This window comes from Moschus berezovskii, chromosome 12 (assembly GCF_049115385.1).
Source record: "Moschus berezovskii isolate FMDL1 chromosome 12, NW_MosBer_1.0, whole genome shotgun sequence".
Classification (NCBI taxonomy): Eukaryota; Metazoa; Chordata; class Mammalia; order Artiodactyla; family Moschidae; genus Moschus; species Moschus berezovskii.
The window spans coordinates 42,915,805-42,928,670 of NC_142471.1; the positions used below are offsets into that span (position 1 = coordinate 42,915,805).

The 12,866-nt window shown below is 43.1% G+C and overlaps 1 protein-coding gene across 1 annotated transcript in view; it reads right to left on the reverse strand.

Annotated features, from left to right (window-relative positions):
* The window catches only part of LOC129555175 (uncharacterized), a 46,247-nt gene that overhangs the window by 9,881 nt on the left and 23,500 nt on the right, over positions 1-12,866 (reverse strand). The window contains exons 10-12 of the mRNA XM_088842481.1: positions 9,114-9,209; positions 1,383-1,452; positions 700-856 (exon numbers count right to left, since the gene is read on the reverse strand). Of these exons, the coding sequence (XP_088698607.1) occupies positions 700-856; positions 1,383-1,452; positions 9,114-9,209 (323 nt within the window). The remainder of the gene's footprint in view (positions 1-699; positions 857-1,382; positions 1,453-9,113; positions 9,210-12,866) is intronic.

Consider the following 12,866-nt stretch of genomic DNA (forward strand, 5'->3'; position numbering starts at 1 on the left):
GAGGGCAGAGTCCCCCTGCAGAGGTCAGAGCCAGTTTGCAGGGAGGGGCAGTGGAGGAGCATGAGAAATGAGGAGAGGCAGAAGGGAGGCTGATGACCTCTGCAAAGTGACCGCCAGTGTTTCCCAAACAAACTTGGGAGGCCGGGGCTGTGATGGTCATGAGTGTGCTCAGAGCCCTGCCTGCTGCTGCACCAATGCAGTAAAGACACACCCTGACTGATCACGGCCATAGTTCTTCCCATCCTCTAGATCCTTAGGCCTGGGACTCCAAATTGGAGAGCCCAAGGTTCTCAGAGGGCCTGGAATCTGTCTCCTAGTACACAGTGTCTCGGCCTCTTACACTCAACTTGGGTGGAATTCTGGCTGGAGCTTTGAGCTCCCTACCACAAGGCCTGGCCAGGGGAGGTAGCATGGTGGGTCCAGGGTGGGCAGAACATCAATACCATTTGTGGAGTTTCTTAGAGCTTGAATTGGTCCCTTTGAAGTGCCTTCAGTGACATGTGGTTCACAGAGAGGGTAGAGTTTCTGCAAGGCCCGGACAGATGCCTTCAACCTAGGTGTTCTTGTAGAAGGATTTGCTGTGATTTTTACAAACCTGATAAGGGTTAAGGACACCTATCTGGCAGTGGGATGCTGCCTGAGATGCCTGTCTCATAAACTACTCACTTGGCCTTTCCCAAGGAATTTTGCTCCACTTACCTCCTTTTCCCAGGTTTTGTGTTCCTCCATTTTGCCCCCCGTCCACTGAGGTTCTTGCAGCCACGCCCTGTCATTCCCACAATCCTTGCCAGCAATTTTCAAGTCTTCATCTACAAAGTTGACACCATTGTTCAGGCTGTAATCAATATAAACCTCCCTAAAGCACAGAAAGGCAGAGCGTAACCAACAGATCAAAGAGACACAGCCCTTGGCTCAGTCCATAGCTCTCTCACGGTATTGATTTTGACTTTGGGGCTATCAGAGAGCAGTCAGCAGGGGTAAGGGGAGTTTATCCCCAAGCACCATGAGCTTGACCTCTGCAATGAAGGTTTTCAGATAGTGAGGAGTCCTGAGTGGAGTCAGATGTCCTCCTGGCCATGAGCTAAGTGACCAGGAACACCTGTATTGTGTCACCATCCTGACTCCTCTGTGAGTACAGGGTATGTTGGAGTCCCTTGGAAAAGCTGCCTGGAGCAAAGTTACCATCCCTGGTGGTACAACTTCTCCTGAATCCTTCCCTATGCAGAGTCTGGGCCACAGTGGGTCCCTGAGCTCCTTGAGGGACCACCAACCAGGCTAGGTAAGGATGATGCCCTGAGCTCTCCTGAGACAGAAATGTGTTGTCCAGCAGAGGTCACTTCTTACATTCTTGGCCCAATTGCCCCTCAACCCCAAATACTTACTGTCCAGCCTTGTCAAACATATGTCCTGGGCAAATTACTTTTTCTTTATTAATAGAGATGGGTCTTTTTCCTAAAAAGCAAAAACAAAAAAACCCACACAAAAATGGACATGCCCAATCATTTGTCTTTCCCATTCTGTTTGCCATTGGAAGCAGAGCTAACACTTTGGCAGAAGCAACTTTTCTTCTGACATGTACCATGTACCAAGCACTGAGCTCTGGTGTTTTGTTTTTTTAAACTTTATTTAAATACAGTTGATATACAATATTACCTAAGTTCCAAATGTACAATATGGTGAGTCACAAAATTTAAAGGTTGTACTCCATTTATAGTTGTTATATTAATAAAGGGCACTGATGTTTAAAGGGAACAAAGTAGGCAGAGGCCCTGCTCTCAAGGGCCTGACATTTGTGGGACTAGAGAGGGAGACAGACAATAAAGTAACAATGAACAAAAAATGTCGGAGTGAAAAGTGCTGTGATGTCAATAAATAAGGGAAGGAATAGGGAAGGAGAGGAAGGCACAGCTTCTTAGGAGTAGGTGACCTGTCCTGTCTTTTAGAGACACAGCTTGTCTTTAAGAGAGAGTGAAATATTTACACAGGACATGAAGGGATGTCTGGGATTTGCTTAACAATAATCAATTGTGAGGGTATCTGCAGAACCAGATTGGCCGGGGTTGATAATTACTGAAAGTAGGCAAGGCTGCTTCAGGGGCTCTATGCAACTTTTGCTACTTTTGTATGTTACTGAAGATTCTCATTAAAGATGGGGTGTATCTGAGGTGGGATTCCTGGAGTGGCCGGGGAACAATCTGGGAAAGAGGGTCTGGGCTGTAGGTGCCTGTGCTGAGGCCTGAGGTAACTAGCTTAGCTTGTTGATGGAAGGAGGATGGGGTCTCATGGGCCCTGGGAAGGAATGTGGGCTTTAAGTACAGTGAGTGTGTCAAGGGGCTGGCCAGGTCCAGGTGAGTTTGGACACAGAAGAAGCAGGACCTGCAATTGGCCTGGATGTAGGATGAGAGCAAAGAGGAGTCAAGGACGACATGTAGGTTAGTGAGCAGAGCATCTGGGTGGGTGGTGGTGCCATGTGTGGACACAGGGAAGCCTCAGGGGGAACAGGGCCTCTGTGTTTGTGCTTGTTCTATAATTTTGTGGGAGCTGGGTGGTGGCCCTCAGGAGCCTCAGATGTGTGTCGTGAGTAGCTGTGGAGCCTTCTCTCTCCTGAGCCCTTAACTCTCCTCATACCCTGACTGTGCTCACAGGTCAGGCCTTTTGCCTCAGATGGTTTCCTTCCCAGTGACCAGCTTTTGGCTGTAACTCAGTTCTCAGATTAGCCTTGAAGTTCTGCCCTGTGTTCCCCTTCATTTGTGCTGATACTGAAACTTAATTACCACCAAGTATATTTGGGGGGATAGATTTGCGTCTGAGGAATAGGATGGTTGGATTAGAGTAAAAAAAATTTTCCCAAGGTAATGTGGTGTAATCTCCGTAATGTTCATAGAGTAGGGAGAGTGAAGTGAGGGCAGGCACCTTGCAAAGTGAGGACTGAGAAAAGCACGGTTGGTTGCTGAAGAGTTTTCTTTTCCTTTTCATTGTAGTTCTGTTTGTTTTGTTTCTTTACAATATTATACTAGCTTCAGAGGACGAGATGGTTGGATGCCATCACCGACTCAAAGGATACGAGTTTGAGCAAACTCTGGGAGATGGTGAAGGACAGGGAAGCCTGGCGTGCTGCAGTCCATGGGGTTGCAAAGAGTAGGATACGACTAAGTGACTGAACAACAACAACGATAATCTCAGGGGTATTGCCTAGTGATTAAAATTTTTAATAGATCATGCTTCATTTAAAAGTATTACAAAATATTGGCTACATTTCTTGTGTTTACAATATATCCTGTAGCTTATTTTATACACAGCAGTTTGTACCTCTTAATCTCCTACACCTGAATCTTGCCTCTCCCCATTTCCCTCTTCCCTCTGGCTACCACTAGTTTGTTCTGAATATCTGTGAGTCTGTTTCTGTTTTGTTATATTCAAGCATTTCTTTCAATTGTAGATGCCATGTATAAGTGATAATGCATAGTATTTACCTTTCTCTGTCTGACTTCAGTTAGCATGATATCCTCTAGATCCATCCATGTTATTTCAAATTGTAGAATTTCATTATTTTTCATGGCTGAATAATATTTCCTTGTGTATGTGGATATATAGCACATCTTCTTTATCTATTCATCTGTTGAGGGACACTTAGGTTGCTTCCATATCTTGTCTATTATAAATAGTGCTGCTGTGAACATTAAGGTATATGTATCTTTTGAAATTACTGTTTTTGTTTTTTTTCAGATAATATATCCAGTAGAGGAATTGCTGGATCATATGGTAATTCTATTTTTACTTTAATGAGGAATCTCTACATTGCTTTCCCTAGTGATTGCACCAATTCACAGTTCCATCAACAGTACACTGCTGCTAAGTCACTTCAGTCGTGTCCGACTCTGTGCGACCCCACAGACGGCAGCCGACCAGGCTCCGCCGTCTCTGGGGTTCTCCAGGCAAGAACACTGGAGTGGGTTGCCATTTTCTTCTCCAATGTGTGAAAGTGAAAAGTGAAAGTGAAATCACTCAGTCATGTCTGACTCATAGCGACCCCATGGACTGCAGCCCACCAGGCTCTTCTGTACATGCGATTTTCTAGGCAAGAGTACTGGAGTGGCTTGCCATTGCCTTCTCCGCAACAGTACACTAGGCTTCACTTTTCTCCACATCCTGGCCAACATGTGCTAATAGCTATTTTGACATGTGTGAGGTGACATCTCATGGTGGTTTTGACTTACATAGTGTTGTTGGCAATCTGTTTATGTGCTTATTGGCTATCTGTATATCTTATGTGGAAAAATGTCTATTTAGGTTTTCTGCCCATTTTTTAACTGTTTTTTTTTCAATATTGAAGTGTATGAGTTATTTATATATTCTTGATATTGACTCCTTATTAGTCATGCCATTTGCAAATATTTTCTCTTTCAGTAGGTTGTCTTTTCATTTTGTCAATAGTTTATTTTGCTGTGAAAAAGATTTTAAGTTTAATTTGGTCCCATTTGTGTATTTTTGATTTCTTTTCCATTGTCTTAGGAGACAGGTCCAAAAAGGTATTGCTACAATTTGTGTCAAAGAACATTTTATGTTTTCCTGTAGGAGTTGTATGGTTTTAGATATTAAACTTACATCTTTAATGCATCTTTATTTTTTATTTTTTTTGGTATATGATATGAGGAAATGTTCTAATGTCATTCTTTTTTTGTGTGTGCTGCTGTCCAATTTTTCCAGCACCACATACTGAAGAGATTGACTTTTCTCCATCATATATTCTTGCCTCCTTTGTCATAGATTAAGCAGTGGCCACAGGACTGGAAGAGGTCAGTTTTCATTCCAAAGAAAGGCAATGCCAAAGAATGTTCAGACTACCACACAATTGCACTCATCTCACACATTAGCAAAGTAAAGCTCAAAATTCTCCAAGCCGGGCTTCAACAGTATGTGAATTGAGAACTTCCAGATGTTCAAGCTGGATTTAGAAAAGGCAAAGGAACCAGAGATCAAATTGCCAACATCCATAGGATCATAGAAAAAGCAAAAGAATTCCAGAAAAACATCTACTTCTGCTTCATTGATTACACTAAAGACTTTGACTGTGTGGATCACAACAAACTGTGGAAAATCCTTAAAGAGATGGGAATACCAGACCACCTGACCTGCCTCCTGAGAAATCTGTATGCAAGTCAAGAAGCAACAGTTAGAGTCAGACATGGAACAACAGACTGGTTCCAAGTTGGGAAAGGAGTATGTCAAGGCTGTATATTGTCACCTTGCTTATTTAACTTATATGCAGAGTACATTATGCAAATGCCAGAGTAGATGAAGCACAAGCTGGAATCAAGATTGCAGAGAGAAATATCAATAACCTCAGATATGCAGATAACACCACCCTTACACAGAAAGCGAAGAGGAACTAAAGAGCTTCTTGATGAAAGTGAAAGAGGAGAGTGAAAACCTGGCTTAAAACTTAACATTCAAAAAACTAAGATCATGGCATCCTGGTCCCATCACTTCATGGCAAATAGATGGGGAAACAATGGAAATAGTGAGAGACTTTGTTTCCTTGGGCTCCAAAATCACTGCTGATGGTGACTGCAGCCATGGAAATTAAAAGATGCTTACTCCTTGGAAGAAAAGCTATGACAAACCTAGACAGCATATTAAAAAGCAGAGACATAACTTTACCAACAAAGGTCCGTCTAGTCAAAGCTATGGTTTTTCCAGTAGTCATGTATGGATTTGAGAGTTGGACCATAAAGAAAGCTGAGATCCGAAGAATTGATGCTTTTGAACTATGGTGTTGGAGAAGACTTAAGAGTCGCTTGTACTGCAAGGAGATCCAACCAGTCCATCCTAAAGGAAGTCAATCCTGAATATTCATTGGAAGGACTGATGCTGAAGCTGAAACTCCAGTACTTTGACTACCTGATGAGAAGAGCTGACTCATTGGAAAAGACCCTGATGGTGGGAAAGACTGAAGGCAGGAAGAGAAGGGGACGACAGAGAATGAGATGTTTGGATGGCATCACCAACTTAATGGATGTGAGTTTGAGCAAACTCCGGGAGTTGGTGATGGACAGGGTAGTCTGGCATGCTGCAGTCCATGGGATTGCAAAGAGTTGGACACAGCTGAGCAACTGAACTGACCATATGTGCATGTGTTTATTTCTGGGATCTCTATATTGTTCCATGGATCTTTGTGCCAATTTTTGTGTCATTATCCTGCTGTCTTGATTGCTGCAGCTTGTGGTATTGCCTGAATACAGGAAGCATGATATTTCTAGCTTTGTTCTTTTTCCTCAAGTTTACATTGGCTATTCTTTTTTATTTTATTTTAGTGATTCCATAGAAATTTTAGGATTACTTATTTCATTTCTATGAAAAATGTCAGAGATTTTTTTTCCTGGGAATTACATTAAATTTGTAGATTGCCTTTTGTAGCATGGACATTTTCACAATATTAATTCTTCCATTTCAAGAACATGGCTTTTATTCCCGTTTATTTGTGTTTTCACTTTCTTTCATCAGTGTCCGTTTCAAGCATAGGTCTTTGACCTCCTTGGTAAGTTTATACCTAGGTATTTTATTCTTTTCGATTCAGTTGTAAATAGGATTGTTTTCTTTAATTCTCTGATAGTTTATTATTGGGATTCTCTGATAACTTAGTTGGCAAAGAATCCGCCTGCAATGAAGGAGCCCTCCGTTTGATTCCTGGATTGGGAAGATCCACTGGAAAAGGGATAGGCTACCCACTGCAGTGTTCTTGGGCTTCCCTTGTGGCTCAGTTGCTAAAGGATCCACCTGCAATGCAGGAGACCTGGGTTCAATCCCTGGGTTGGGACGATTCCCTGGTGAAGCCAGTCCAAGGGGTTCCAAAGAGTTGGACATGACTGAGTGACTTTCCTTTCACTTTCTGGTAGTTTATTATTAGTGTATAGAAATGCAACAAATTTCTGTATATTAATCTTGCATCACGCAGCTTTATTGACTTCATTTATTAGTTTTAGTAGTTCTTTTGGTGGAGTTTCCTTTTTTTAAAAATCATTTTCTGTATATAGCATCATGTCATCTGCAGATAGTGACAATTTGTTATTCCAATCTGAATGTCTTTTACTTCATTTTTTGTCTGTTCTCTGTGCCTAGGCCTTCCAATATATGTTAAACAGAAGTGATAAGAGTGGGCATCCTTGTCTTTTTCCCGATTTTAAAAGAAAAGCTTTCACATTTTCACTAATCTGTATTATGTCAGTTGTGGGATTGCCATAAATAGCTTTTATTAAATTGAGATGTGCTCTCTCTATACCACCTTTGATGAGAGTTTTTTAAAATAATGAAATGGATATTGAATTTCATCAAATGCTTTTTCTGTGTCTGTTAAGATCATCATGTGATTTTTATCCTTATTTTTTTTCTATTGTCAATGTGGTGAATTATATTCATTGACTTGTGGATATTGAATCATTCTTAAATCCCTGAAATAAATCTCAATGGATTATGATGTTTAATCCTTTTTTATATATTGTTAAATTCAGTTGGCTAATATTCTGTTGAGCTTTTTCATCTATATTCATCAGAGACATTGGCCCATAATTTTCTTTTGCTGTAGAGACCATGTGTGCTTTTGGTATCTGGGTAATGGTGATCTTGTAGAGTGATTTTGGGAGTGTTGCCTCCCCTTCAGTGTTTTGAAAGTTTCAGAAGGATAGGTATTAGCTCTTCTGTGTAAGTTTGGTAAAATTCCCCTGTAAAGCCATGTCATCTTGAACTTTTGCTTGCTGGGGGTGTTTTGATCACATATTCAATTTCAATACTAGAGGTCAGTCTGTGCATATCTATTTCTTCCTGATTCAGTCCTGGAAGATTATATGTTTCTAGAAATTTATCAATTTCTTCTTGATTGTCCAATCTGTTGGCACACAACTGGTTGTAATATTCCTTTATGACTTTTTGTATCACCGTGATATCCATTGTGATTTCTTCTCTCTCATTTCTTGTTTCAGTCCTTTCTCTTTTATTTTGTTGCCACTTTTATTTTTTAATTGAAGGATACTTGCTTTACAGAATTTTGTTGTTTTGTCAAACACCAACAAGAATCAGCCATATGTTCACCCATGTCCCCTCCCTCCTGAACGTCCCTCCCATCTCCCTCCCCATCCCATCCTTCTAGATTGTCACAGAGCTCCTGTTTGAATTCTCTGAGTCATACAGCAAATGCTCATTGGCTATCTATTTTATATATGGTATTGTAATTTCCCATGCTACACTCTCCATGCATCTCACCCTCTCCTTCCTCCCCTCCCCTGGTATCCATAAGTCTGTTCTCTACGTTTGTTTCTCCATTGCTGCCCTGTAAATAAATTCATCAGCACCATCTTTTTAGATTCCATATATATGCATCAGTATACAATATTTATATTTCTCTTTCTGACTGACTTCACTCTGTATAATAGGCTCTAGGCTCATCCACCTCATTAAAACTGACTCAGATGCATTCCTTTTCAATGGCTGTGTAGTAGTCCATTGTATACATGTACCACAGCTTTTTTATCCATTCATCTGTTGATGGCCATCTAGGTTGCTTCCATATTCTAGCTATTGCAAATAGTACTGTAATGAACATTGGGGTACATGTGTCTTTTTCAATTTTGGTTTCCTTAGAGTATATGCCTAGTAGTAGGATTGCTGGCTTATATGGTGGTTTTATTCCTAGTTTTTAAAGGAATCCCCATATCATCTTCCATAGTGGCTGTATCAATTTATATTCCCACCATCAATGCAAGAGGGTTCCCTTTTCCCAACACCCTCTCCAGCATTTATTGATTGCAGACTTTTTGATGATGGCCATTCTGTGTTTCAATCCTTTCTCTTTTTTCTTGATGAGCCTGGATAAAGGTTTATCCATCAACTTTATTTTTTCAAAAAAGATCTTGACGTCCTAGAAGACTGATTACTTACTAGCTTTGCATACAAAGGGCGAGGCTTCCAGCCAAGTCTCTTCCTCTGCTTGTTCATTCTGCCTTTATTCTTACAGTATCTACAGTGAGTGGGCAGCAAGGACTTTGAAAGTTTGGTTGGATGAAAGGAATGCAGTGTGCTGTGTGATATTTCTAACTTGGCGTAGCAAGGGGGTTACTCACCATAGACTTTTCTGGGGGCCAACTGATATCTGCAAACAATTTCATCCTTCCTTTTATGATGTAGGCCAGATGCAGAAAATGTCACTTCATAGGCTTCTGCAAGAGTAACATCCAAAGGTCTGTGTTAGGAGAGGCTCTGTGCTGTCTTCCCTCTGACCTCACAGTTATAGAATTTCACTCAAAACTGAACTCCCAAGTGGTTTCTTTGAGGAAGTAGCTCTGTCTGAACCAACTCTGGTTACCTTCTGTGCAAGATCCTCAACTGGTATCACTGAGTGTCCACTCTGAGGACACTGGGCTGGGCTTTGAACACTTGGGGCACTGCTACAAAGCCCTCTGAACAGTTGAGCTAAAAGACCCCCAGTCTCATACCCTCCACAGGGACAAATCCAGACCCTGAAAAGCCATGCTCTTCCCTAAGTGGTACAGACAGTGTTGGCCACTGAAAGTCACAGAAGACAACACAGGCTGAAGATGATCCTGACCCTCGTCAGAGCTGGGCACACAAACCTGGTGCCTGTGGGACTTTGTGACACTTGGGAATCTGTTCCTCCTCCCTGTATTTCTCTGTGCCTGTGGGGCTTTGTGACACTTGGGAATCTGTTCCTCCTCCCTGTATTTCTCTGTGCCTGTGGGGCTTTGTGACACTTGGGAATCTGTTCCTCCTCCCTGTATTTCTCTGTGCCTGTGGCAGGGTGGTGACTCTGGAGCAAAACCAGGTCCTGGGTGAAGCAAGCAATGAGGCAAGGACCCTGCACAGGAGAATCCCCCGTGGAGGGTGAAAGCCCGTCAGAGCTGTGGTTCTGACATCTGCAGTGACTATTCTTCCCCTGCTTCTTCCTGCCCCTCATGTGCCTCACACAATGCCCTGCCCCCACCGCAGAGATTCACCAAGCACTTCCTTCAGCCAGCGTGGTAGACACTGATATGTTCTGGGCCACAGCCCCTCGCCAGACTACTGGGTTCCCAGTGGTGCATCCTGGCAACTGAAACAAATTCCAGGGGATCCAGAGAGGGCAAGTCATAGGCCTGCCCCTGGGGAGCTGGCCAGGATAAGTGCAGGTCATCTTACTGCAAGTCCATGGTCTTTAGCCTCCACCCATGCATCCTGGCAAAGGTTGGCTAGTTGCAATTGCATATACTTGATTTGTCCAAAATCAATTAACTTGGAAAGCATTCCTCTGAAATGCCAGCACAGCCTTGGACCTGGCAGTCCTGATTCCTCCTGCTTCAGATGTTCCTGTAGCTTCCATCAGATCAAGGTGGGGTTTGCAAATTTTCTTTTGAAGTAAATAGATTCTTGGCCTGCTAACATGTTTTGGGACATGTTTTCCAACATGTTTATGTTGGAAGCATAAACCCCCATAGGGGACCTGGTGGTCCCAGCCTCATGGTAAAGATTGAGCCCAGACTCTTCTTCCATCTGGGTGACTGGAGGAAGGGCAGCAGCAGAGGTCAGGGCTGGCTGATAATCCAGCACACAGACCATACTGGCTCCCTCAGGAGCAGTGCACACTGCCCGTCACCTGGGTGCCTTCCTTCCTCCTTGGGTCTCCTGCTGCCTTCAGCCCTGCTTAGCTGCTGCATCAGCTTTGCAACAGAGTCACTCTGTCCCAGGCAGTGCTGCTCTCAAAGGATGGCTTCTGAGTTCTGGCAAGTCTCCAAACTGGAAGGCAGGGTTATGGTTTCAATAGTTCAGCAAAAGAAACTTTCAGATAAAGGACTGTTGTTTTGTCCAGAAAGCTGTCCCTTTTTCTTCCCAAATTTCTATGCATCGTACCTTAATTCTTCCAACAGTATCAACCATGGGAAGAAAATGAAGTGACCGGAAGGTCTAAAATTGGCTTCTGGGGCTGTATTTGCTGCATTTCCCCATACAGTTCACTGCCCACCAGCTTTCACATGGCAGAAGGACTGAAAGTCCCTGGAAGGGAGACCAATCCTTTCTGGAATGGAAAGCTTTCTCTCTGAAAAAAAATGATACACCAGGCCACCCGGGGGTTCCAAAGAGCTGGGAAGGCAGGCCTCTCCCTGAGAAGGCTGATGGAGATGAGCAGGAAGAGGGCATCTAACTTGCTTGAGACTGACTAGGGTACACAGATGAATGTGACCTGCCCTGGGGAGGGCAGATCTGGAGCACCACATGCTGAGTGGCATATCCACTTTGTGAGAACTGGACTTTGGCCAATTGTTACCTGGCTCTCCACTTAAGGCAGAAATTCTACGTTGGTCTTGATCGAGGGAATTCCTTTCCCAAGTTCACAGGGTAGTAAATATCAGGATGGTCCTACAGTATAACTTCTAGTATCAACCTATGAGGAATAATCTGAATATTGACCAAGGGAGACAAATGAAAGAGACTAGTCCATCCATGAAATAGAATACTGTGCAAAAAGTTGGAAAATTCTTTGTACTACAGATCCTATTAATTTAGAAATATCTTTGCAAAGTATATTTTGGTAAAAGTTACCTATAAAAGAGGAATTCTTTGTGGTTGTTATCTCTGGACACATTAGGTTGGGACAAGGGCAGACCTTATCACGGTGGAAAGGCAGCCTCTATCCAGGCTGGTTGCTGGAGTGTCCCATGCTATGTGTGCAGAGTGTGTCCTGCCTTCATCCCTCAAGTTCTCCTGCCCCACACAGCTCCCACAGAGAGGCTCTGGCAGACTCAGAGTAGGACACCAGACCTCACAGAGAAACCTTGCTCTGCATTGTTCCTACTATGGCCTCCAATGCTGGGCCTCACCTGCTGGGCTTCTTGCAGACACTCACTCTGATCTGGTCACATACAGGAAAAAGCATGACCGGGTGGTGCCTTCAGCCTGCCTTTCAGGGTCAAATCCCAAGCAACACACAGCAGCCGTGAATCCCCAAACCACAGTGGCAAATGCCCCTGGCCAGACCCTGGGCTCATTCCGTGTGAGTCACTGAAGAGAAGTTCTAAAGCAGCAAATTAGCCTTTGGAGGAAGAAATCAGGGAGTAGCTGCCACAAGGGGGTGAGGGCAGGGATTGCCTGGGAAGGGAGCTGAGAGGACATTCTGGGGCAACTCTGGTGTTCTGAGTCTTCATGTGTGCATTTGTCAGAACTCATCAAATGATACACTTAAGTCTGCTGCATTTCAAAAAGAGAATCTTAACAAAATTTTTCTTCCAAATTAAAGATGTGTGTTGTGATTGCCTGGTGACTGTAATTTTTTTTAAACTGAATTTTTTTTGTTTTGTTTTGCCAAAAGTGTTGGTAGCACTTGTGGGTATTGCTGGTCTATGGCAATATCCAAAGGGATTTTCTGATACAGATGTGAAGAGAAAATAAGGATTTTCCATATGATCTGAGACTCCTTGGTGACGCCCAGCAGCCTTTGGGCCTTCTAAGAGCAACAATGGATCAAGCTGGCATCCTCCATCAACACTCAGAAAAGCAGCATGAGTATTTTAGATGGGCAGGAGCAAATAAATCAAAACAGGTTGAGGGCCTTTATCCTAGTACCATAAATAAAGTGCAACATGATTGGAGGCTATAAAAAACCACTCGCCAGAGGCTGAGGTGTGGGGAGAAACCACCATAACCATCCATTCAGAATGGTGGATCAACTGGCTGATAATAAGTTTATGTTACAGTCTCAAAGTTGGATGATGGCTGTTTTTCTCCTTCATTCTAATGAACTTAGGAAAATTTGAGTTTTTTTTCCTAAAACATCAGATTGGCTCACGAAGCTTCTAAAGAAGCAGGACAGCTGTTCATGGCCAATA